This window comes from Gasterosteus aculeatus, chromosome 8, assembly GCF_964276395.1.
Source record: "Gasterosteus aculeatus chromosome 8, fGasAcu3.hap1.1, whole genome shotgun sequence".
NCBI classification, from domain to species: Eukaryota; Metazoa; Chordata; class Actinopteri; order Perciformes; family Gasterosteidae; genus Gasterosteus; species Gasterosteus aculeatus.
The window spans coordinates 9,495,375-9,521,001 of NC_135695.1; the positions used below are offsets into that span (position 1 = coordinate 9,495,375).

The window sequence follows — 25,627 nt, forward strand, 5'->3', positions numbered from 1 at the left end:
TGTTTAACTGTGTGTCTGTCAGCCGGTGACTTTATTACTTTATCTCTGTAGCTCAGTGTGAGCAGAGACCAGCACGCACGCACACATCGTACCCTTTGCACTCCTGTGTCATTCCTAAATGATCACCTGTCTGTGTGTTCATGTGTTTGTGTGTGCGCTTGAGTGCGTCTGTGTGTGCAGATGTGGCTGCTTATCCCACATACAGACCTCTCTCTCTCTTTTTCTGTCTGGCTCTCCCTCAGTGTTCAGCAGATTTGTGTTCACAGCAGAGTTGTGTACCTCTGAATACAAATGGTTCTAGCCAAGAAAAGTTTCATTTTCCAAACTATACCAACTGCAGTTGGACAAAGTGGATGTTAATGAAGTGAATGGTGGATGCATCCACAGACATTGTGTGTCGCCTGCTCTTACATGGAGATACGGTATTTTCTCTGGGCATCCATGCTGGTGCCTGCAGGGTAGAAAACGTGGCCAGATGGTGAAATGTGTTACTCATTTCAGTGGCTTGGCCTCCATTATTTCACAAAAGAAATTATATTTAATAGTTTAATTTAAAATGTTGATGACAATCTTAAAGTGAGAGTGATTGTTGAAAATACGTAATGCCTTTTACCCGGTTTTATACGTAAGAGCATGAATTGTTTTTACAGCGAGTGGAGAGGTGCGTGAGAAATTAGGAGAACGATCCTTTGGCATTTCGGGAAATACAACCGTATATTTTCTTCTGAAAACAAATCAATAAATAATTAACTGTTGTGTTTAGAGCTGGCCTTGAATCAACTGTTGTAACAACCAACCCACACATAAACATGGATGGAAACCATAAAACATTCAGTTTTGCACAGGACGTGGCAGAAATAAATTGATTGGATGAAACACAGTGATTGCACTGCTCGTTCATCCAAATTGCAGTAAGAAAGCAATGAGTCCTCTTCGGTCCACTGTCATGCTTCCAACCAGCATATTAGGGTCTTTTAGGGACCTGACCTCACAGTCGAGATCATTAAGCCTTCCTGGTTCTACTGAGGTCAGGATGCTCATGTGGGTAAATGATGGAGAAACCTGGAGGGTGCTGGTTTGGAGGGACAGGGACAGCATTCTTAACCCGGGTTTGATGGACCTTTGTGCTCGTCATGGATCGGCCATAACGAGCGGCCATGATGGGTTTTGGTAACAGAACCCCGAGAGACCATAGATTAATAATAAACATTGCATCATCGCATCAGCAGCAACTCCCTTCAGCACCGGAGACTCCAAAGGAGAACAATCCACAACTAACTACTGCATCATTACCCCCTTTAATAATATACTGGATGAGGTCTATTCGACAAGGGCTATTTTTCCCTTTGTGCACTATGTGATGAATTACTGTTCACTCTAAATGAGAAACCTCCTTATTGGAATTAGCGTATTACTACTTAACTAGAGTTAATTAAATTGCACTTGGAACTGTTTTGCAGCTGACTTCTTAATGTTATAAGCCCTCAACGCCAAATTACCCGCCCTCACCTTTAATGACACAAGTTCAAAGCCGTTGAGAAGAAAATCCTGTCTACACAGCACCTAGTCGGTAGATGGGAAACTAAAATGGTTCCATGTCTTTAAAAAAGTTTTACTTTTGGAGAACATGAATAACAAAAGGTTTCTTCTTTTTTTGGAGACGGTGCTGGGTGTTGTGCTGGCTGGTGCAATGCTAGTGAGCAATGTATGCGTTCTCTCAGAACATGCAGCCGCGCTCCGCTTGACATGGAGACGAAAAGACGAAACGTGTGAAGTTTCAATTTAAAGGCTCGAAAACATTTTTCCAACTTTATTCAGCTCCCTCCCACGCACCTGCTCCTGAGAACAGACAGCTGCGCTGAATGCTTTTTGTTCCTTTTCGTACCAAAATCCTTGCGAAAGTGTGTTTTAAAACATGAAAATGATGAGTGTCTGTGCCTCTGTCTGTCTCTCAGGTGCTCCCCCAGTCGCTGTGAACATGGCGGCCGATGCACTCAGTCGTGGAGCACCTTCCACTGTAATTGCTCCAACGGGGGCTACAGAGGAGCCACCTGCCACAGCTGTAAGCACCCAGCAACACGGCATGCGCAGGTCTATCAAATGCTTGGTGCCCAAAATATAGCAATGACAACAGAAGGTATTAATGTGTGGAAATGAGCTAAGTAGTTTTTAATGACATTATTGTTCGTCATCATTATGTTCTACTTCATGTTTTAAAGAACTTTTATCACCTTAGAAGTTATTATGATAGACGTGTTTGCAAGCAGTTGCCGATTTTTCTATTCAGCGGATGTAGTGACTGAATAAATTAAGGCTGAGGTTTGATTTAAGACCTTTGTTTGGCCACCAACATGGTGGGAGGAAGTCCAATATTCACTCTCCTGTGACTCTGTATTTAGTCTCCTTAGGGAATATATCACGCTTTATTTGCTAAATCCAGTTAGACGTTAACTTTGGTTCGTCAGGGTTTTTGTCCATTTAAATTGAAGATATCAAAACCCAACTAATAAGCTGAGAGACGTTAAAATGCTTCACAAAGGACCTGCAGAGTCTGGTGATGATTCTCTACAGGTTTATCCCTTACGGCCATTTATCCCTTATGGCAGTTTGTGGGTTTAAGATTGTTGTACCTTAATTAATCGTTAATAATAAGTAAAAACGAAATACAACATTGAGAAATTAAGTATTCTCATCACCTTTCTCTCTATTGACTCTGTATTATTTTATGCATTTAGATTAACAAAATTTAAATGAAGACGTTGATTAATAGAGAATAGGATTAATACAGAATTCCAGAAATATGGTCATCGCGTCTGCTTTAATAATATTGAGACCACGTCTCCCCAAACATTTCATTTACTTTTGTTTATTCACCGCTCCATTGTTTCAGAACTTGAATTAGCTGTGTTCAATTGGGAATAGTCTAAACAGATTGTTGGTACTTTATTATCCAGAGTAAATTAGATTTTCATTTAATTTGAAAGTCTTAAAAGCGTGGCTTCCTGACACCTGCAGATGGCACACTGTGTACACGTGTGTGTCTGTTTGTGTGATAAATGTATGTATGTGTGCGCGACTGTAGCCCAGTCTAAAGGGATGAGGCAGAAGTTCAACAGCCGTCCTTCAAACTGTTTCATTTAGTCACAGACAAAGAACCACTTTCCTTTTAAAATCAAGCTATTTCCATATTTGGGAGAATAACTAACTGATAAAAAACATGGAAGGAATCACTCATGTTCTCAAACATTCTCAAAACTTTTTTTTGCAAACAAAAGAGGCCAAGTTCATTAAAGATGAAAACAAAGGATTTTTCTTAAACTGTCAGTTTGTGCCAATATTTTTCTCCTAAACTAAAACAAGATAGATTGTTGAATACACTTAAACAAGGCTGTGTAGCACTGGAATCCCCATGCAGATGAAAGTGCAAATTCCTGCCTTTTATATTTAGAACATCACACATCGAGGACTGAATCGGAGAAAAAGGGGTTAACGTCTTGCTACTTGTTGAGTATTTTGATTTTAGAAGTATGATGTGAAGAGTTCATTAATATTTTCGAACAGTTACAGATCAACATAGATCTTAAACAACAATAATCACACACATGCGGAGAGAAAAGAATCAATGTAAACCGGCACAGTGCTGAAGCTTTCCTCCGCTTAAACGTGAACTTTCATTTTTCTATGCAAATCTAATATTAAACCCTTAATTCTGGAGAAAGAACCCCAGGCTTATCTATTGAAGGTTTCTTTGAGATAGATTTTTTAAAGTGTGGGTTGAAACTATTTCCACACCATTTTATATTTTGTCTCGAAAGAAATGATACTGTAACACTTTCTTTTGTTCAAACGAGTTCTAAATGTTCCTGTCGAAACACTTGAACGAGAATGAAAGACTTGTTATTCTCAGAACAAACTGCAACATCATTTAACTCACTCTCTGGGGATTTGGAAATGCAAAAGAGAGAAGCTAAAACATTAAGTGTGCCGTCTTACAGAAGGAAAGCTGAGGAGAATGAGGATGGGAGCAAGTGGGAGATGTAGAGCCAGATGTCAGAAAAGCAGAGTGAGTCCTGAGGCACAGTCTTCCTTCTACATAAATGGATTTCAACATAGAAACTGCAAACAGTATTTGAGGTGAATCAAATTAGGAATGGAGGAGATTCAGGCTTTGATTACATTGCCACACTTTGATTGAATCTTTTTATAAGCTTGTGACTGGATCTCGCACACACACACACACACACACACACACACACACACACGCACTTTATTTGGGTCAAAACCTTTCTCGAGCTTTATCAGAGAACTGCTTCTGAAAGTTTTACTGACATTAAAAAAAGAAATACATGCATGTGAACAATGTTTACTGTTCATGGATTAATTCTGATGACCTTTTTACCTGCGTTGCACGTGTGCAAACCTTTATTTGCAAGAAGCAGAGTTCCTCATATTAATGTAAATTAATTAATGACAATTAAACAGAATATGTTGAAAGCTAAATGATCTTATTTTTTTATTGACTTTGACACATATGAAGCATAAAGTGTTTGACCGGCTGAGCACTGAAGTCCCACTCAGCTGTCACAATATCGTTTAACTCATAGCTTTTCACTATTATATAAATATACTAGTATATTTGCTGACTCTCTGAGGCCGACATTGATGTTGCTACTCCTCCTCTACGACCCTTCCGTATGTCATTGTGCTCTAGTGTAGTTTTCCAAGCAGACTCCTTATTACTGCTTGGATTCTTTTCAGAGCTCCCTTAAGTTTCTAACTTCATAACTATTTGAAAGTCTCTGACAATAACACTGCAGGCAATGCAGATGTAAGGGAAGAAGTCCTGATCTTTGCTTGTAGGAGTTGGCAAGGGCAACTTTTTCTCACAAATCTGAAAACCAGCAGATGTACTATTGTTGATTATTATTGGTTTTTATTTTTCACAGCAAAATATGAAAAGTCGTGTGAGGTGTACAAACACAAAGGCAACACATCAGGATATTATCACATCGACGTGGACGGCAGCGGACCGATCAAACCCCAGCTTATCTACTGTAACATGACAGGTAACACGCAAAGACACCTGCACATGTGACGCAACGTACAATATTAGTACAGATGTTTATGTCTCTCTGTCCGTCTGTCTCCTGTTCACCAGAGGACGTGTCATGGATGGTGATCCGGCACAATAACACAGAACTGACAAGAGTCCATTCGTCCCCTGACAGACACGGACATTTAGCCCACTTTGACTACGCTTCTGAGGAGGAGCAGTTAGCAGCAGTCATCAGCCAATCGGAGCGCTGTGAGCAGGAACTGTCCTACCTGTGCAGGAAGTCCCGAATCCTCAACACACCAGGTAAGACTTTCACACACTGACCTTTTCTGAGCCCGAAATATTGAGATTTTGGAGGTCTGTGAGATGTGAAGGTTTTGTTAATATTGTTAGTCTTTTTTTTGTTGCATTTTGTGAGTTTGAGTGTATTAAAGATGGACGAGGGTGGCAATTGAGTGATGTTGTTAAAATGCATCTGAAGAATCTATATTTGGGTCAAGAACGAGGTGGCTCGAATTGCTGATTTAGTTCATTTAGAACCTGATTTAAACATCAATTAAATGTCTCTTCTTCACAGCTAAAGGTTTATCTGAGACACAACTTGATTTCTCATCCACTGCTATTGTTTCTGGTTTCTTTTTCTTATTCTCTCTTTTGAAGACAGAGGAATCTAAATAAATAATCTGAATGAGCCTTCTTACTTTTACGGATGATTTAGAGGAAATTGGAAGTCTGACCAATTTTAGCGCGGAAAACTGCAGAGATGCACGGTCGATACAGGAGTGTAACACAAATGTACTGGTTTGTGTTGAGATCCTAAATGAATAGTGTTGTTGCTGGTGCCAGCAAGATGCAAGCAAACAAATAGGTAGGCAAAGGCAAAGGAAATTAAAAGGAAATAGTTCTATGTCTCATTTGATTTAAGTGCTGACTTAAAAGGATACATCAACAAAATGTGTTGTTAAAAGGACATGGATGAGTGAGAACTGTCTGCTAGAAACGCCTTTACTCAAATGTCAGCTTCTGTATGGGTCAGTGTGTTACCTCTTTGTCCATTCATCAGAATTTTTTTTTCTTCATCCAATTACCAAAACGAAGACTAATTTGCAATAGCTATGATCATGTAGGCACGTATGCCAGCGCTCATGAACTCCCTACATACTCCTCCAAACCCTGCAGACCTGGCCGCAGTGTGTGTTTGTAAAGGTGTGTCCAGGTGCCTTTCTACGACCCACAGATGTATCGTTTGTCCATGTTTCTGCATGTCTGAAATGACATTGTTGACTGATTTGTTGGTGGTGGTGTGTATCCGTGTGTGTTTCAGAGGGTGCTCCGTTGGCCTGGTGGGTGGGAGGTGCGGGTCCAGGTGAGATCCAGACGCACTGGGGCGGCGCTCTGCCGGGCAGCCGGCAGTGCGCCTGTGGTCTGCAGGACAACTGTCTGGATTCAAATCACTACTGCAACTGTGATGCTGACCTTGAGCAATGGTACTGTATGTTGTTGTGTGAGTCAGGTTTTGTCAAGGTTTTGTGACGCAAGAGGAACTTTTAGGTGAAGCAAAAACAATTTTGATCTCATCATGTTCACATATATTAATGAAACCAATCTGAACTTTTGATTTTCAATATTAAGTAGGCAATAATGCAGGATAAACAATAAAGAATGCATTAAACTTATGTAGTTTTCTCACCATAACATGAGGCATTCTATGGTTCATACAATCTTTCTCCTGTAATAGGACACCTTCAAATGCACTACTGGTACAAAGTAAATAGTGCCTGCAATGATTAAGTGGAATCTTGCCTGCTCCATTTAAGTCATTAATTAACAATTCCATGTTTACTCCCATCGTATTCATGCTGGAAAAGAGCCGTGAAACATTCAGGGTCAATCACAAGATATCCAAGCATCCATCTAGGTTTTAAACAATTCTATATTTAAATCCTTTATCCATCCTGTAAGCAATTCTGCATTTAGGTCACCTTCTCCGATCCTGCAACCCTTTTTGCAGTTAGACCCTTTTTTGCATATCGTAAGTAATCCTGTTGCTCTCTGCATAGCCAAAGGTCCTTCTCTCTATTATATCTCTGCCGTAATATCTGTTTATTATTGTAGACTTTATTCTGCTGTCAATCCTTCATCACATTGCTTCGCATTTCCACAGCGGCAAAGCACAATAAACCCCACGGAGCTGAGAGATGGAACCGTGAATGTGCCGATGATTCACTCAGCCCACTTTCATTAGAAAAGCACTTCCAACAAATGTTAGCTGAGACGTGTGTCAGCTGAAAGGCCTGTCTTCATTAAAGCATACTCAGCCTCAGTGAACAAAAGCAGACGGTTTTACAGCGTCTCCTGCTCTTTGTAAAAGGCTCCGAGTTCAGGCGGGCACTTGTTTCGCATTGCCTATGTATGTGTGATCAACACACTTTTCAATGTTGACGTCTTTGTAACTTCCTTTTCTACCCCCTCCTCTTGTTCTTCACCCTCTTTTCCACATTACAACTTCCTTTTTACGTTTCTCTGTCCTTCTTTTCCCCCACGCATCTGTTTTTCACCTTACCATCTCATTCCTTCCCCCCTCTTTTCCTACCTCTTTCTTCTGCTTCCTGTCCTCCTGCTTCCTTTTTATATTGTCATCCCATTTCTCCTGCTTCCACGTGTTTGGATTTTTGCTTTTTTCTTCTCCTCCACATGTTGCCACCCTTCCATCTGTCTTCCTCATCCTCCTCATCGTACAGGGCTAATGACTCAGGTCTGCTCACCCATAAGGGAAGCCTCCCAGTCAGGTCTTTGGTGCTGGGGGACATCCAGCGGGAAGGGTCTGAGGCTGCCTACAGGGTGGGACCCCTGCGTTGTCATGGAGACAGTAAGCAACATTTCCCTTGCTGGTTATTGTTTTACAGGACGTCGGTGCCAAAGTTGACACCTTTCCAATGTATGTCTTAAAGCCTCTAGCGGGCAAACGGGAGAACATGGTCGAAGACTTTTTTTGCCATAAACAAAGAGACTTTCAATTTTAATCCTTGCTCCGTAGCAGAAAATGACCAATGTCAATACCCTTGCATGACATTGTTGCTTACAGGCACCACTCAGCATAAGACCGCCCCTCGTTGGCATGACATGGCTTTCCATCCACACCCGTTCTCATTAGCAGGCACTTACCTATGTGGCTTTTATTGGTGATGTGCCAACCTGTGTTCAATGTAGGCGCCACGTGTTTCCCTCCAAGATAAACAAAGCAACACAACTATATCCAGGTTTACTTCCATGCCGTCAAATATGGCAGATTGGTCTCTTGCTGTCCTTGTCAAACTATGGCGCCACACGTTCTGTAGTTGTGCCTGGAGTAAAGGAGAAAATCACACTACATACTGTTAAGAGTGATAAAGTCTGTGTATGGATCAAGCCGGCATGAACAACATGGAGCGTTGAAGCTTTGGGCCACTTGGAATTATTGCCCTTTCCTGTCAGAAGCAACGGTGGTCATAATGAATGGGTGGATATTGGTTTTTGAGAACAGAAATTGACACATTGACATGCAAAACTGACAGGTCCAAAAAGCGTCACAGTTTAAAGCTTAAAGCTACTGACCAAGCAGGCACATTTGACCAGTTGGAGGTGTGAACATGTTAAACTGTTCAGTGAACTGCACTACAGCAATCCCTGTATCCCATCTTCTCCCTGCCATTTCATTTCTCAATGAAAAATTGGTTAATAGGCCAATTACACAAGCTAATTAGTAGAGCAGCAACTAAAATATGATCCACTTTTTACTTTAATAACAACCTCTCATTAAAAAGATGTGGTAAAACTAATCTAAGTGATTAATTTAACCTTGTTTTAATGCGTTTAATTTCATCCTTCAGTTTAATGGTTGAATTAATTCATGAATAAACACCAGGCGAGATAAATCCACATAAATGAGATAGTCTTGCTGGAATTATTTGTTCTCAGCTAATTTGCTAAACATTTTAGTGGTTTACTGCACAATTTTCATTATGCAGCCATCTTAATGAGATAATGACTTATATGTCCCCTTTTTGAGGAAATAAATAATGTACACCCCGTTTCATCAAACAAAAGATAAGGAAGCTTGTAAAGCATTTACGCTCTGTGTTCAACACTCTCAGGGAACTTCTGGAACGCTGCGTTTTTTGACAAGGAGACGTCTTACCTTCACTTTCCCACCTTCCACGGCGAGCTGAGCGCCGACATCGCTTTCTTGTTCAAGACAAAGTCCTCCTCTGGGGTCTTCTTGGAAAACCTTGGCATCAAGGACTTCATCCGGATCGAACTCAGATGTAAGTGTCATCCAAACGATGTCCTGCCTCATTGTCGAAAAATATCTGGTAGGAGGAGACTCTCAATATAAAAGACCGCAACAACTGACCATTGCATAATGATGTGAAGGTGCCCCTGTATCTTCATCGGCTGAAACGTTTTCTACTGAAAGAAAAAGAAAGATAGTGTCCTTTATTGATCCCCTTGGGGAAATTGTTCTCTGCGTTTGAGCCATCCCACACAGTAGGAGTAGTGCGTTTACTTTTTGATAATATTTTTGTAGCTTTTAGTTGGGTAAAGGTTGAAAACCTGTACTTTTACCTGTTATGGAGTAATTCTGCTAATGCAACTTTTACTGTACAGAAAAATCTGTATAACTCAGTAAAAGAGTGGAGAACATAAAGTTTTCTTTACTATTTATTACTTTTGTCAGATCAGTACAATTCATCTAAATATTTCACAGCAATATGTCCATTAGAAAAAAGAATCGACAAGTAAATGCTACAATTTCACTTTGCAACAAGTTTAAATTGAGAAGATTAAGCAAATCAGCCAGATGACAAAGTCTCCAAAATCAGCACTGGATGTGGAAATTGATCTATAGTTCTATAGACCTGTAGTTGCTCATCGGTTGGATGGATTTCAACAATTTCTATTAGAATTTCAGAAAATTCACCAAATACATTTTTATCATCTACAAATAGATAAAATGGAAACTGCATAACACACTACAGCTTTAAGAGTGTCAAACCCATTGCACACACTACCCTGGTGGATTGTTTAAAGTGTGTCATTCTGTGTGTGAAGACAGAGCTGGAAACAAAAAGCGTTTGCTGGGTCTCACTTATCCGAGGAAACAATTATCTTCAAGTATCAGAGACGGTTTGCTAATCAGCCTGGTAGAACTTGCCGGGGAAAAAGTCAAACTCACTCTGCTGCGGTGACAGTGAGCAAGGCATCCCAATGATTCTTAAACAGTCCGTCTACCACGTCTACCCTCTTAACAATTCATATTTTCAGCTCCAACTTTATGTGCCATTACTCTCCGCTCCAGCTGCCTCGGAGGTCGTCTTCTCTTTCGACGTGGGAAACGGGCCGCTGGAGGTCCGGGTGGAGACGAGCGTCCGGCTGAACGACAACCGGTGGCACAGCATACGGGCCGAGCGCAACGTGAAGGAAGCGTCCCTGCGCGTGGACGGATTCCCTGCCGCCGTGCACGAGGCCCCTGCTGACGGACACACTCAGCTGCAGCTCAACAGCCAGTTGTTCATAGGTGAGACGCAAAGAGTGACAGTTTTATTTTTGCCAATGACTTTGACATGTCAGGAACCTAAAAGGTGTAGTGGTGATTTGGTTGTTATGGTAAAAGGAGTTGGGTTAAACAAACGCTGCCGATATAAGAGAAAAAGGCAATTTTTTCTAAATACTATTCAACAAGTAATAACCATATAAAAGACTGTGTCCGGACAAGATGCACCGACATCTGTATTTTCTCAGTTGACTGGAAAACCGCAAGAAAACGGACTTCAAAAGGGCATTTAAAACATTCCGATCCTTTTCCACGCTATATCACCAGACAATTATTCCTTTTCACACAACCTGTTTAAGTCGGGACGGCGGGGCAGTTAGTCCTCCTCGCTGCTCTGTATGGGAGGTAAAGAGTCGGAACAGGGAGACGGAGTTGTTCATTCTCTGCACTGACAGTGGAGATAAAGTCAGAGCTGAGCCCACACCTGAGTGAAAGGGATGCAACGGGTGAGACGTTTGGGTGATTTGTTATCTGAGAGCTCCAACCAGGTAATCCAAAAAAAAACGCTGGCACCAAGCGATGAGCCGTATCAGGCTTTGGCCTCGCAGGCAATTCTGGTTCGTAGAACTTTTTTGCCTGGTCTTTTAAAAATGACGAATGAATTTAAAGTATTTTCGATTCACTTAGTTATTTAAAAATCATTTGTTTGGTTTTCATTTATTTTATGATTGGGAACAGTTTGGGTTTGTGTTTTATTAATCTCTACAAACATTCTTAATTCTCTTGTCTAATTGTTACCTGTTTAACAATGTTTGAGTGGCTGAAAATCCAACTTGTATTCTGATCCAGAAAACATTGTGGGTATTTGTTCATTTGTAAACCAGCATTCTGAGGAGAAAATCAACCAACTAATGATGCCATTGGAGAGATGCAGAGAGAAGGGGGCTGGCTTTGATTGACTGGCCACGTTAAGACAATAATCCTTCCATGAAAGGAGTTATCGTATTGTTCTCGCTATGTGGGTATTGGGTTGACGTTTGCTGGCGATTTAGAGGTATCCTAATGTTTGAATGGATTTGTGATGGGATTATGAAATAGACTGTGGGATGGGAAGTTTTGTGCTTGTGTTTGACAAATATTTGATTCACAGCAAAGCAAAGTGGAATGTAGTGTCTCTCCTCTCTTGTGTTGAAAAGTATAAAAGCTCTAGAAATTCATCATAAAAAGCTACAATGCAGACATTATTATATCGCTATCAATAGTCACTCAGTCAGTCATCTTCGCTGTTCCCAGCCAACATCGGGCGAGGGACGGAGTAAAGCCCGCATCGAACGACTCACACCCACGGGCCCATTAGAGTCACTAATTAACCCGACCAGCAGAGCACGTCTTTGGACTGCAGGAGGAAGCCGCTGTACTCGCAGAGAACCAGACACGGGGAGAACATACAAAGCACACAGGAAGGTTGATGTGAACCAATGTCTGAGATAGACAGGAGAAGAACAACTGTGTCTGGACGACAGAACTCCTGAGAACATTAAATGTGACCATCTACTCTCACATGCACACACCTCCGATTACCTGCTGCGTTAAGAAACGCACACAAGTAAACAGGTAGGGAACCATCGCACCGCTTTTCTGGCTACACCGAGGAGGGAAGATCTCACAGGTCGAACTTTTCAATACAAGTTCAACGTGCATGTATTTCGTGCATTGTAACCAAATGTTTCCTAATTGAGCAATTAAATATCCTGCTATTTTGGCCCTCAGTGTGCTGTCTGTGTTCAATAACTGTTGATGTGGATGGAAACAAAAGACGCAGAGAGATTAGAGATATAGTGTAATAAAAATCTGCTTCTGGATAAACATTTTATGCTCGGCTCAAACTGTGAGAGTAAAACCCTGCCAATTCCAGTCACCAAGAGCAAACAGTTGCTGGTGACGTCACCAGCTTTTTGAATTTGAATTTTGAATTTTCTATGACTGTATAATCTCTGTGAACAGTGGGAGGTTTCTAATATTAGGATGCTAATTGTCAGGTGAAAAGATGAAGAGTTTATTCCTTTACGGCTGTGAGGAGAAAGGATTTGTTAGAGACACCAGATGGTTTATCATTCACACAACTAATCTGCATCCAGATGAGACAGGAGGTGTCTCAGTCCCCTGTGAATACTGTTGTCAGATATGGTGGTTTCTATGTCATTGGGCTGGTGGACATTTTTTACCTCACGCACTACCTGCATTTTCACGTTATTAAGAGAATCGCAGGTTCAGAGATTAAAACGCAACCGGTTGGCACTGCAATACATTGACATTAAACCCAGGTCACGTTCCGTTGGTAATCTCAGTTAATTTCCTTTCATGTTTTCAACTAAACTATAGCAATATCTTACGTGTTGCATAGAGTCTAAAACTTTTTATAAATCACTACTGAGCCAGCTTTGTAAAGCCTCATTAAAGCTTACATCTCTCCACGCAGTGAATGCTTCTGCGTTGTTTGTAAAAGGTCTTGGTGGAGATGATTAATTGTTTTAATCGTTTTATTTGGGTTGGCTCCATTAAAAGAGTCGCATAGCTGAAATATTGATGACAATTCGGCAGGTTGTCAGGCTGCGTGGTACCAGTCTGTCTGTGCAATGCACACAGTGTGCTCAGAGTTGTGTATATTTGTTTTTTTGCTTGAAGGAGGCACCGCCTCCAGACAGAAGGGCTTTCTGGGCTGCATCCGCTCTCTGCAGCTGAACGGCGTGACTTTGGACCTGGAGGAGAGGGCAAAGGTCACCCCAGGAGTCCGACCCGGGTGCCCGGGCCACTGCAGCAGCTACGGCTCTCTCTGCCAGAACCAGGGTCGCTGTGTGGAAAGAGTCATTGGCTTCTCCTGCGACTGTGACCAGTCAGCCTACACTGGAGCCTTCTGTCATGAAGGTACGAACATGTAAAATGTTCACTAAAGACTTCATATGTTATCATTGATGTTGGTGTAGCAGTGGATGATTTGAATGTAGACACAAACCGGTTTTCTCTGCTTCTAACGGATTTCACTTTCAGCGTATTAATAATATTCACTTTCTTCGCAGGTGCAGATCACATTATTTCAGTACTATGAAATTAAATTTTGCTAGAAAATCCAATGTGCTGGGATTTGATTGTTTGATGGACAGTTTGACAGACTGGACTGGTATGATGTCATTATGAAGACAAAACAGCCTCTCCTCTAATTTAGAGTTTGTGTCCCAATAATGGCCATGACTTTCTTTTCAGAGTAAGAGACGACGGAGGCAAATTTAGCATTAATATTAGTATTATTTATAAATGTTTCCATTGTTACAAATAAGATTAAGGAATAAGGAACAACTAATAAATGTAGTTCACTCTGCTTTGATATGCTGATATTGTAAATGCAATTTAGTATTTTCAAAAAACATTAATTATATAAAAAAGACAATAGAAATGTCTTTGCACCTCCATATCGCTCATATATCTCAGGCGCTTTGTTACTGATGCAATACAGAGGGGCATTTCAGAGTGAAAGCCGTACAAAAGAAGCAACTTATCCCTTTTCTAACTTGCAGAGGTTTCAGCCAGCTTTAAGTCATCAACGTCTGTTGCCTACAAATTCAAGGAGTCCTATGAAGCAAAGAGGAACATCAGCACCTCGCCTTTCTCCATTTACTCTGATCTGACGCTGAGAGGAGAAAACATTTCTCTGAGCTTCAGGACCCGTCAGTGTCCTGCTCTGCTGCTCTACGTCAACTCTTTCCATAGGGAGTACCTGGCACTACTCATCAACAAACACAGTGAGGACCATTACATTGTTCGTCCCATTCGCATTTTGTGGGAGGTGGAAGTTGAGTTTACATTTGGGTTATGTTCCAAGTGGTATTATGGAAAATTCAGAATCCTGCATGAAATGTCTCTTTGAAAGGAGTGACTATATACCTTCTAAGAGGTTCGAGTCAGCGTTTGAACATTTTCTAAGGAGAAAGTGCTTAATTCTCATAGACTGGTTACATTACGTCTCATTAGTTTTCGCTTTCATTTATCTGATTTGTACCAATCAATAAGTAACTAATAATGCACTATTCCTCTTACTGAATGTTATTATTTGACAATATCATGTAATTCATTTAAAATATGTCTTTAGCTAGTAATGCTCATTACTAACAAAGAAAACAGGATTCCAGCTTCATTTTCTACATGCCTGCTTTAAATAGCAAGATTGTGCTGTTGTTCTCTATTTGCAAAGATGAGCTGGAATTGAGGTACAAGTTGCACGGCAGCAGAGATGTGGAAGTGATGGGGAGCGGAGTCACAAACTTGGCCGATGGACTTCTGCACACAGTGACCATCAGGAGACTGGCTGACGCCGTCACTGTGCAGGTACACACACGCACAACACACTTCACACCGTGCGTCACAGATCACCACATACGTAAAACTAAAGCGTAGGACGGCATCTTTTGTCATTTTTTTCCGATATTCAATGTTCCTTTAAATATCTGTTCAAACATTGCATTTAAAACCGCTGATAATGAAAGGCAGAGTGCACAGGGACACGACTGGGCTAAACGCTGGCTGTCATATTATTCCTTGCAACTGCTGGCAGATGCTTATATTGTGACCCGCTGGTTATTTTTATGTTCCTAACATAGTCATAACGTACTCCAAACAACGCTAAAATAAACATTTTGTGTAAAGGAGCATCATAGGATAAGCATTAAAGATCTGTCATCAGAAGAAGAACATTAGAAGACGTCTTATTGATAAATGAGCTGCTAAAACCCACTTGTTTGCAAGTAACGCATCAAACAAGCTCTTTTATTATAAAAGTGTCCCACTCTGACGCATCTACCATCTGTCAAGACTCTGTGAATCACTGTGTCTCAAGCATCTATTGGTTTCCAGTTTTGTGGTTAAATCCCATTTAGATATGCAAGTCAAACCAGAGGTTCATCCTCTGGTTACATTACATTACATTACATGTCATTTAGCGGACGCTTTTATCCAAAGCGACGTACAATAAGTGCATTCAACCATAGGGTACAAGACTGAGCATGGTTAGCTTTGCACGTTTAATTGCTTGCTTCTTTGCAGCCATTTGTTGTTTCATCACAGAGCAGCCTTTGTTTAAACACACAATATTAGAAAGTGGTCCTTGAATGTGTGTTCCTGTTGCTGGTGTTTGCTATCTACCTGCTTGGCCCTTACCTTTTATAGAAGTTCCCTTTCATTGTCTTTCAGATTGACCAGAATGCCAAGGAGCACTTCAGCTTGACATCTGATATGGAATTCAACGGCATCAAATCACTCATTCTGGGCAGAGTACAGGGTAAGCGAGGCGCTCTTCGCTCAGACTCCAGCACTTAAACAGACTCATTTGAATAACAGCGCTGAGATGTTTTGGCCCCTATGCGACAAAACACTGTTCGGGAGCTTTATGCTGTTTTCCATTCATCACGTTGGGTGGACCGGAGGGAACAGCTGTGGGGCTTTTATGAACAAGTGTAGGCTACATACATATTTAAATGGTCACAGAGAGAGCACTTTACTGTGGAGATGCAAAACAAAAACCTTAAAAATGACAAAAGGTGCAGCAACCCACTTAAGTTGCTGTCATGTGGCACTCGATGCATTTTGAAGCTAGATGGGAAGGTAAAGTATCCATGCGAATGGTATTGTTTTTTCACATAAGCTAATGGAACACAGTGTGTGTTTGTGAACCTTTGTCTTTGTTATGGAAGCGGTGAGTAGTACCGTCTGCATTTCTGTCTCGCTTAGCAGGGCCTCACACAGCTGTAATGGTAATAACTTCAGAAAAAAAGGCCTTCACTTTGTATGGTAATGAGGAGAGATTGAAACGAACAAATTACTCGGGAGATTGGAGTCAGCGCCCGACAATATAGCATAACAACCAATAAGTCTCAGCTGCTGCGCGAGGGCGACGCCAGGAAGTCAGAGTTCAGCGTCTCTCTGTCTGACGGAGCATTTTACGTCCACATCAATCCTGTTGTCCCCGGGGATGATCCCTCTGTCCCAGGCCTCTCTCAAAGGGGAAAGACTTTGTACCAGAGAAATGGAATTCAACAGACCACAGTGTGGACAATGATTAGTAATTATCCAACATTTCAGGGTTTTTAAATGTAATTGGCTCTGTGAAATGAACACAGATTCGTGTTAAAGTCTGAACGAAGGGTAAACAGGAAATCCGTGTCAGGTGACACTGAGTGTCAAAGTCCGGTCCTCTATTCAGACGGTGATGCTTCTGATTCTCTCTTGCCAAAATAATATGTGAAAGATTCTGTACATGATTCCAGGGTGCTTTGTGAGTCCACCTTTAAAGCAAAGATTTAACATGTTATGCTAAATAAAGCTGCCAAGTGCTTGTCACACCACACTGGTAACACCTGATTGAAAAACATTGAACGCATTCAGTATGACATCGCACAATACCGTCAAAGTTATATACAAAGTTTAAATGAACTAAGCTTTAAATATTGCCTGTGTTCAAATTAGTCTGTTGAATATTTGAGGGTACTCCTTGTATACTGACACAATTAAAACTGGCTCTGTTGCTGTCATTCAAAATTCATTTTGTAAAGGTCGCCATGTTAATGGTTGTATGATTTTACCTAAAATAACGACTTATTGCTTTCAACACTGAATATTTTATTTTATTTTATTTCTCAAATAGTTTTACACAAATTGAAACCAGAACAACCAGAACTAGAAACAGGGAGGGAATCTATGGACTCCATTGAGCTTCCAATCCTATATGCTTGGAAGATGAGCCACAGCAATTGATAAGTCTTTCATATTTGTATACATATGGTATATCTCTACAGATATACCATATATGGTGGTGTGTAACCCAGGCTTCCATTTGCCGAGCCAGAGGACCTTGGCAGTCAGATCAGAGTCAGAGAGGCAGCGAGATTGTTGATATACTGTCTCTTTACCTGCCAGCGCTGTCATCTATCAGCCTGACTGATGGACCAGGAAAGAGTGGAGAGACCCAGCTCACACACAGAGAGCGAGGGAGGTGAGGCGGGGTGAGATAATGATACAGGGAGCGGCAGGGGTGAAGGGCTCCAGCGCGGTGTAGGTGGACAGTAATCGTTAGTTTTGGGATACAAGGCCAGTGCTGTCAGTTTAATGTTTGACTGATCGCACAAACCTAAAATCCTTGTTTGTGAACTCAGAGACTCTACTTAGTATGGACATGATAGTATACATTTGTACATGTTCTAATAACCACATCGTTTTTCTTCCTTCCCTTTATTTGTTTTTATTTGTTTAAAGAAGAACAACACATTTTAGCATCAAGTTTTACTTTGGTTTGGTTCCAAATGGTGCTTTGCTTCCAACATATTCTCAGATACTAATTTATTACTAACCTGGCACCCGTTGATGTGCCACTTCACACCACTTCACACCGCTGCCCGATTCCCAGAATACTTATCTTTACTTACGCTCCCTGCTTGTGCGTCCCGCACCCATAGCAGCTCTTCTTCTTTGGTCCCTTAATAAATTCCTGTCGTCACAACTTGCTGTTTCTGTCTGTGGTGCGGGTCACTGAATGCATGACTGAGGATGATGTTTAAGTCAAGGAATATCTCAACGCACAATCCCCTCATTAAAGAGTGCTGGCGGAATGAGTCCTAAATTCTGTAAACGAGTGAAGCCTTTTGGCAATTCCAGTTCCATCTTAAAGTTGTTGTTTTTTTGGGGTTAAATGCCTGAAATAAGATCTGTGGTTAAAACAAGCATGAGAGATTTTAGCATTATCTTGGGCATTATATGTCAGTAAGTGTAGCTCTCATGAAATTTGTATCAACAAGACTAAAATAAATGTCACCACGAGAAACGGTGGTCAGGCCTCAGCTTGTTGTGGTTACGCGCACTCATGCGGTTGTGGTGTAATGCATCCAAAGCCTACAATCACTTTTTACTCGAGCCCCTCCATGCCTTGAGAATCATAAAAGTTGTGTTAAGAGATTATCTTGCTGAAACATATCGTAAACTTCCCAGTGTGCTTTTTGTTGAGGCCACCGGTACGATGCTAACATGTCCCCCGTGCAGCAGTCACTAAAGACATTGCCAGGGTGAGTTATTGCTCTAAAGATCTGCTTTTCAAGTGAGAAATCAAGTTTGAGTAAAAAGTACCTATACTTGATTTTGAGGTAGTGTAGATTTGGAAGAAGTTCTCAGATCCCTTACAATAGGAAACCATGTACGTGCAATAACCATGTAACAGAAAATAATTGATGCGCTGCGGCACACAGGTTTTCTATTGGTGCTGAGGGCGGCACATGGTGACGCCACGAGGCAATGCGTCTGCAGTGTTGATTTCAGATTAATACAACAGAGAATATAATGCCTCGAAGGCTGCTCATGAGATATAAACGTGTGTCATAAGATACGTAGTCAAGTCGAATTAGTTCCTGCTGCTGAGAGGATCACATTCATTTCAAAACCTAATCAAAGCTTAATCAAATATTCAGCTGATAAACAGCCCCCTCCCGGGAGGCCACTCGGCCCATTCATGTGGTGAAAGGTTGCTTCTTACCGATAATACCTTAGATGAGTGGCATTAATGTGCTGCGTAATTATATTACTCTACGAGAAGAAGGATAACTCACATTTCAGTGACAGTGTTGTGGTTATAACAGAGATGGGCAATCTTGACCTTTATAGCTGTTAGTAGTGACATTCACTTAATCAGGTAAAAACTTCCTCTTGACTCTGCTCTTTGACCATGAAGGTATTCAACTGTATTGTTCAGTGGGCCACATTTTCAGTCTGATGCCCTGTGATGCACTGCGCTGGTGCAGCGCTTGCAGGCACATGACGCGGGATCAACCAAATACAAAACAGTATGAACAAATAGGAATATTTTGGGAATTTTTTTTTTAAAGCATGGCCTTTAATATCTAAAAACATGGAAAACGTTTTGCAGCATCAGAATAGATATTAACATGACCTTGAGAGAAACCACTTATCATCACAAACGTTGCCTCGTCGCGATAAATGCTTATTTCTACTTCATTTCAAATGTGTGATTTTCTCCTCACCGCATCTCTCTTGTCTCTGTGTTTGCCTCTGTCCTCAGAGTTTGAGGAGGTGGATGCAGAGCTCTCCAGCTTGTCTTCTCTCGGGTTCACTGGCTGTCTGTCAGGTGTTTGCTTTAACTCCATCAGTCCCCTGAAAGCTGCCCTGCTGCACCCGGACAGCCCTGTTATTGTTAGCGGCCCATTGGTCCAGTCGAGCTGCGGCGGCTCCTCCACTTCGGCCAATCCGTACACGACAGAAACCACGCACTCCTTATCAGGTAAAAGGAGCAGACTCAGTCCTCACATCCCTCATCCTGAATGACATTGGCTAATCAGGGCCACCGGCCTCCCTCTCTGGCAGCAGTCGTAAGGCTGTTCATTAGACTCCTTATGGCCTCCGTCCTGCAGACACAGTGACAGACGAGATTAGTCAGACAACTGTAGTGACTGTGATGCCGTTCTGAGGTTTTCAAGCACGCACTGTGTGCACTGACTGATGTTTGCGAGAGTGATCTATCAATCTCTCGTTACCTCGTGTTCTTTATTGTTCTCTACTTTCTACCTTTCTTTTCTGGACTCATTTTCTCCCTTGTTGTTTTTTCTTATCTGTCTTTCTCTGCACAGACCAACCTGGTTCTGTGGATCCGGGTCAACCTTTGGTGAACTCCATCAGGAGTGACTCAGTGCTTGTCGGAGGTAATGCAATCGATATTAGGAGGGGCATGAACAATCGATTCGAATATAATACTTGACTGACAGCTATATATTTAAGAAATATGACATTGTAAAATGGGTTGGTAAAAAAATAAATGAATGTTTTTTTAATAGGAGCAGTGAATCATTTTTGCTCTATGAGTCTGAGGAGAAAAAAAGGCAGTGAGTAATGGGTTGGCTACCCAACGAAAATAAAGCTTTGCTGAAGAAATGAGATAAAAAACCATATGCTTGGGTAATATTAACTTGACTTTGTTTGAGCCTTTGAACTTTTTACTGAATGGATACAGAATCCTTGTCCGGGGGATGGAAATAACATATGAAGAAAAAAACATTTTGACACACATGTAAACACCTGGAAAAGTACTCAAACCGGCCACTGTGGTAGTTGTACAGTAGACCAGACCACATTTTGCTATGATGACACAGACAAATAAGTTTCATTTTTAATAAAGAACATTTGTATTTACCTCGTTTGTTACTTTGTAAAACATTACAAAGTAACAAATGAGGTAAATATAAATGTAAATATAAATCTATTTGTTTGTGTTCTTCAGGTTCTTACCGTTTTTTAAACTTGCATCATTAAAGCACCTTCTGATATTTTCTGTTTTTTAGGTGTGATTGCAGTGGTGACTTTTGTCACTGTGTCTGCCATGGCGATAATGGGCAGATTCATCTGTAGCAGGAAAGAGACTTATAGAAAACAGGAGGTAAAAACAGCACAGCCTGAAGATTGCCACGAGCTCCCATTCAGCGGCCGGGCCGAATCTCTGGGCGCTCCCAGTGAGAACCAAAAGGAATATTTCATTTGACAGGATCCCGGAGTGAGCACTGACCCGACAGGACAGAACCGCAGGAATTACCAAGAGCTCCGAGCCGCTGAGCAACTGGCACCGGATTAATGTGAAAAAAACAGAACAATTTTGGAGTTGTTTTAGTTCCTTTCTGCTGTCATTCTAAAGATGTGCTGTAAATATTGCTGAGTGGTTATTTGTGTGCTTATAATAATCATAATCCAACAATTTGAAAATAATTCAATGGAAACACACAGAATTTATCTGTTTAACTCTTTTCCAGTTGAACAAAACTTTGAACTTGTTCATTTATAACACACTTTTTCTACAAGGACGATACACCTTCTGCAATGTGTGATGTCGGAGCCATGCAGTATCTGTCATATAATGAGAAGAATATAAACACAATTTCAGAATCAGCTGAAATCTGTTGCAAGTAAACAGGATTTCAACACATGCTGTATTTATGAATACATTAAAGTCACTTGTTTGGTCTTTCACACTTTTGCTCTTTGAGTTAGTCAGGAAGCTTTTATGTTACTTGCTTGACTTTTTCTTTATATCATGAGAAAAATAAAAACTTTATAAAGAGACGAGTATATTTTTGGGGATACTTTTACTTCTTGCCTGCACAGCTACATTTAGCAGCCGACACCTGAAATCTCAAAGTAACTTTCAACAGTGAAGCTGCAGCACAGACCATAAAACCCCGACTGTCTGTCACCTCTCCTGCCCGGCCAACAATCCACGTGTGCCTGACAAGTATACTAAGATATAATAAGAATGGAAATTGAGAGGTTATTAAAGGACAGACGGAATTGAAGAGAAGCTTCCTTCCTGCTTTCACTATGATTTCATACCCATTGATGTTGCTTTCTTACTGCTGGGGTATCTGTTCTTTAATGAACACATCTACTGTAAAAGCAAGATTATGATATATTGAATGCCAGACTGTGGTGTGGAACGATAATGCCCCCAGTTGAATGGCAGAACTCTAGCTGAGAACAAAATAAAAGTAAACTGTGTGAACACTAATTCAAGTCATTGCGTTGTCACGACAGCAACAACAAACTGTGGTAGAAACACTGTGTTTTGACTCAAATGAGGTCTTTTGTTTTCTTCTTAATGAAAGCTGAAACACGGCCTCACTCTCAAGACTAAATTTAACTAACGAACTAATGATTTACGTCATGGATTGTTTTACTTCGTAAACTTTCAAGGCGAAGTTTCTACATAGAACATGACATTGTTAATGTGTATTTGTATGCTTCTTTCTGTGGATGGAGATAAGAGCAGCTGACTAAATTAATAAAACATCAAGGACATACAAATGACTGGATCAGAAACATCATTGACAGGAAATTAAACACAATTCAATTGTGGTCAGAGATGTTAAACAGTGTGTATTACATCTAATGCTTTACAAGAAACGTTAGAAAGTCACCAATAAATATTAGTTTCTTAATATTGAACGTGTTTCATCTTCAAATTACACCAACTTTCAAGACTGCACCTCCATGCGTCTCCCGTCATACAGCCGCCCGTGTGCAGTCGATTGGATGAATGGTTCTCGAGATACACGCACACACACACTTTATTACAGACAGATATTCTTTGCAGATAAATTATATGAATTTTGATTTGAGCATCCAGAAAATTGTCACTCATCTCTTACCCTATACATGTACTTGTAGTCTTCTTAAACAACGATTAAATTGCCAGCACAGCCACTTGATTTCATCATCTTAGTTTTCATGCAACATCCTGCCTCTTATTATAGTCTTTGTTGTTTGTGAAGTATTTAAATAGACACCGGGCAACCGTCGCTGCAGGTGGCATTCTCACAAATACATTATCTTCAGTTACTGAATATTTTATACAGCTTTACATTAACAGCACACAGAATGTGCACTCAGAGAAAAAAATGTTAAACATAAAAGTTACAATTATACTAAATACTGAAACTTTCTCTGGACAGATTGCTGTTTTGAAAACATTTTTTATTCAGGTCATTTTATTCAATTTATCATTTTACTAAGAAGCAGTTGCAATTGCCAATCCATGACAATAGACAATAATTACAGATTTGGTTGTCATTGAACATGTTAGGTTCAGTCCTACCGTAGTTGCAACTTGCAAGACACAATATTTACTCATTAGTTAATAAAAAAACATCTACCCAGCTTTTCGTTTCCATCAAAATATATTTGCTGTTCAAAATGCCTTGTATATTTAGCAGTACGTCTGGTGATACAGAATGCCGTCTTGAGGCTTGTGAGTCCATCCGGTTTTAACCCAGGTCTGGAATTTGGAACATACAGCATGTCAAACACGTCAAACACACCAGGCCGCTTGCGCCTGCCGCTCCATCGCATAATGTCTTACTGGTTTGCCGCTTATTTAGAATCAGATATGTAGCTACCTTCGGGGAAGGTTTGATGGATATTTGTTTGGGACATTGATATTATTCTATTTGGGTCGTAGAATTTGCTTCCCCTGATGTGCCAGAAATACAGCTAGCTTCACACCAGCCAAACCCATCGATGACACTCAGTGTGGGCAGAGCTGCAGCAGATTTGTTCAACCGGAAAAGTATTTTAAACGACTTGGACATTTTATCTGAACTGGCTGCTGTTCAGCGATGAATCTCTGGGACCGCTCATCTGATAATCCATCAATAAATTAATCCGTGTCTACTCTGATATGTTGCAAGGTTTTCTTTGTTTGAAAAGAGGAACTTGAGTATTAATCGTATCATTGTTCTCTTTTGTTCCTCAATTGCAGTCATTTTACTTTTTAAAGTTCTTTTCCACTAGAGCAATACAAGTTCAGCGTTAATCTACACTCACTGATTGTTTTACAATCTCTCAGAGCTTCCTTATCTGCTGCTGTACTTTTTAAATACTCGTTTTGCATCAGTTTCACCACAGGATTCCAAAAGGTCATCTTTAGTACAACGTGGGCAACAGCATTCCACGGCCCACTGGACTGTTAATAGAATTTAACACACTGCTCACTCAAGGTTGGTGTCAAGTGTTATGTATAAATGAGCTCGCACTTGAAGGAAGAGGGTTGATTAATGTTTCTCCGCGCACATGGAACAGCAGCAATTAGTGTTGGGAAAAGAGCAGGCAGGGAATTAGCTGCTGGTTTTCATGCTGCATTCCGGAGGTGGGCCGTATAATTCCCAGCAGCCTGCTCCCAGATTAGTGATCTGATGAGACTGCGGCGCTGCAAGCAGAAAACACATCGCCACCCACCTGATTACAAACGACACCGCAGACCCCTGCTGACGGTTTGTTTTCATCAGAGTTGTTGTCAAAAACGGACGACGCATTGCTCTCTGGCCTAACGTTCACAAAACACCACGTCGAGTTTAAAGGACGTGGGATTGAGCAAGGATGTCCAACCACCCAGACTTCAATTCAACTTTATTCAATTTATTTTCTTTAGAAGTCTTAATAGACAACGGTGCAACATCACCTCTCTCTTTTCAACACCACAGAAATGTCCAAGAAAGAAGGTGTGTTAGGTTAAGCAGTTGCTGGTTTTTGAAAGCGCAACATCTATACAGTAGTAGACTATCAATTAGGAACATTGTTACATCTCCTCCGTGCCTTGCCAGGGTTCAGCCTCCCAGAGATCAGATAGGAGTAGAGACATGGATCATGGGCTTTTCTGCTCCACCGATCACATCTCAGCACCTCGCAAATATAAAGCGATCTGGCGGACACAAAGTCTCCAGCACCTAATGTTTTATTGATATTATGCACACAAACAGTCAGAGTTCATCCCTCAGATCGTTGGCTGCTTCTGTTCATCACACAAGATGTCAGCAGGACCTCAGGTTCACCTCCAGGTGTCTGCACGGATGATGCGTTGCAGTAACATACAGTACACAGTACAAGCTGCTTGGTTGTTTATATATATATTCATGCTAATGATGGGTTCTCCAACAGCTGAATTAGTATTACTGCATCAACAAACTACACACAGTCAGTAGCTTCAAGGAAACAACCTCAACTTTCTTCTTCTTCTTTCTTCTCCTCTGGTTTCCGACATATGAAGCCCATGTTAACCGTCTTCAATTTGAATTCCTTCTGCTGGTAATGGGGGCTTAATTTATCTAAGAAAGATGTCCCTGGCATAAACCGAGTGCTTTTAGAGAACGTACATAAAATGTAAATCAGACGAACATACCAGAGAACTAAGTTCCCGGTTGTACATAGATTATTAGAAAAGATGTGTGACATTTCTATTAAATAAACTAAATAAATGATATTCAAATAAAACAAATTAGAAAAAAATCGAAATCCCAAAGACCTTCATGTATAAAATAAAAGCTCCACCCACGGTTGCTCATGGACTGCTGTGGTGTAATTTGTTTGTAATTTGTTTTAAGTTTAAGTTTTAACCTGAGTGGGCACAGTTCAGTGCTCCAAAAATATTGCAAGGACAGCCTATTGTTAACAATCTT

The 25,627-nt window shown here is 40.9% G+C and overlaps 1 protein-coding gene across 2 annotated transcripts in view; it reads left to right on the forward strand.

The window, feature by feature from the left end:
* The window catches only part of LOC120824210 (contactin-associated protein-like 4), a 48,225-nt gene extending 26,474 nt beyond the window's left edge, over positions 1 to 21,751 (forward strand). Inside the window, exons 11-24 of one of the 2 annotated variants that reach the window (XM_040184871.2) lie at positions 1,956 to 2,137; positions 4,947 to 5,066; positions 5,159 to 5,359; positions 6,381 to 6,543; positions 7,798 to 7,925; positions 9,190 to 9,360; positions 10,395 to 10,613; positions 13,275 to 13,514; positions 14,162 to 14,386; positions 14,836 to 14,969; positions 15,831 to 15,918; positions 19,699 to 19,917; positions 20,264 to 20,335; positions 20,972 to 21,751. In XM_040184871.2, coding sequence (XP_040040805.2) covers positions 1,956 to 2,137; positions 4,947 to 5,066; positions 5,159 to 5,359; positions 6,381 to 6,543; positions 7,798 to 7,925; positions 9,190 to 9,360; positions 10,395 to 10,613; positions 13,275 to 13,514; positions 14,162 to 14,386; positions 14,836 to 14,969; positions 15,831 to 15,918; positions 19,699 to 19,917; positions 20,264 to 20,335; positions 20,972 to 21,168 — 2,359 coding nt within the window. In that variant the 3' untranslated portion in view covers positions 21,169 to 21,751. The remainder of the gene's footprint in view (positions 1 to 1,955; positions 2,138 to 4,946; positions 5,067 to 5,158; positions 5,360 to 6,380; positions 6,544 to 7,797; positions 7,926 to 9,189; positions 9,361 to 10,394; positions 10,614 to 13,274; positions 13,515 to 14,161; positions 14,387 to 14,835; positions 14,970 to 15,830; positions 15,919 to 19,698; positions 19,918 to 20,263; positions 20,336 to 20,971) is intronic. The other variant, XM_040184872.2, reaches the window with a different exon arrangement.
* Positions 21,752 to 25,627: the final 3,876 nt, after the last annotated feature.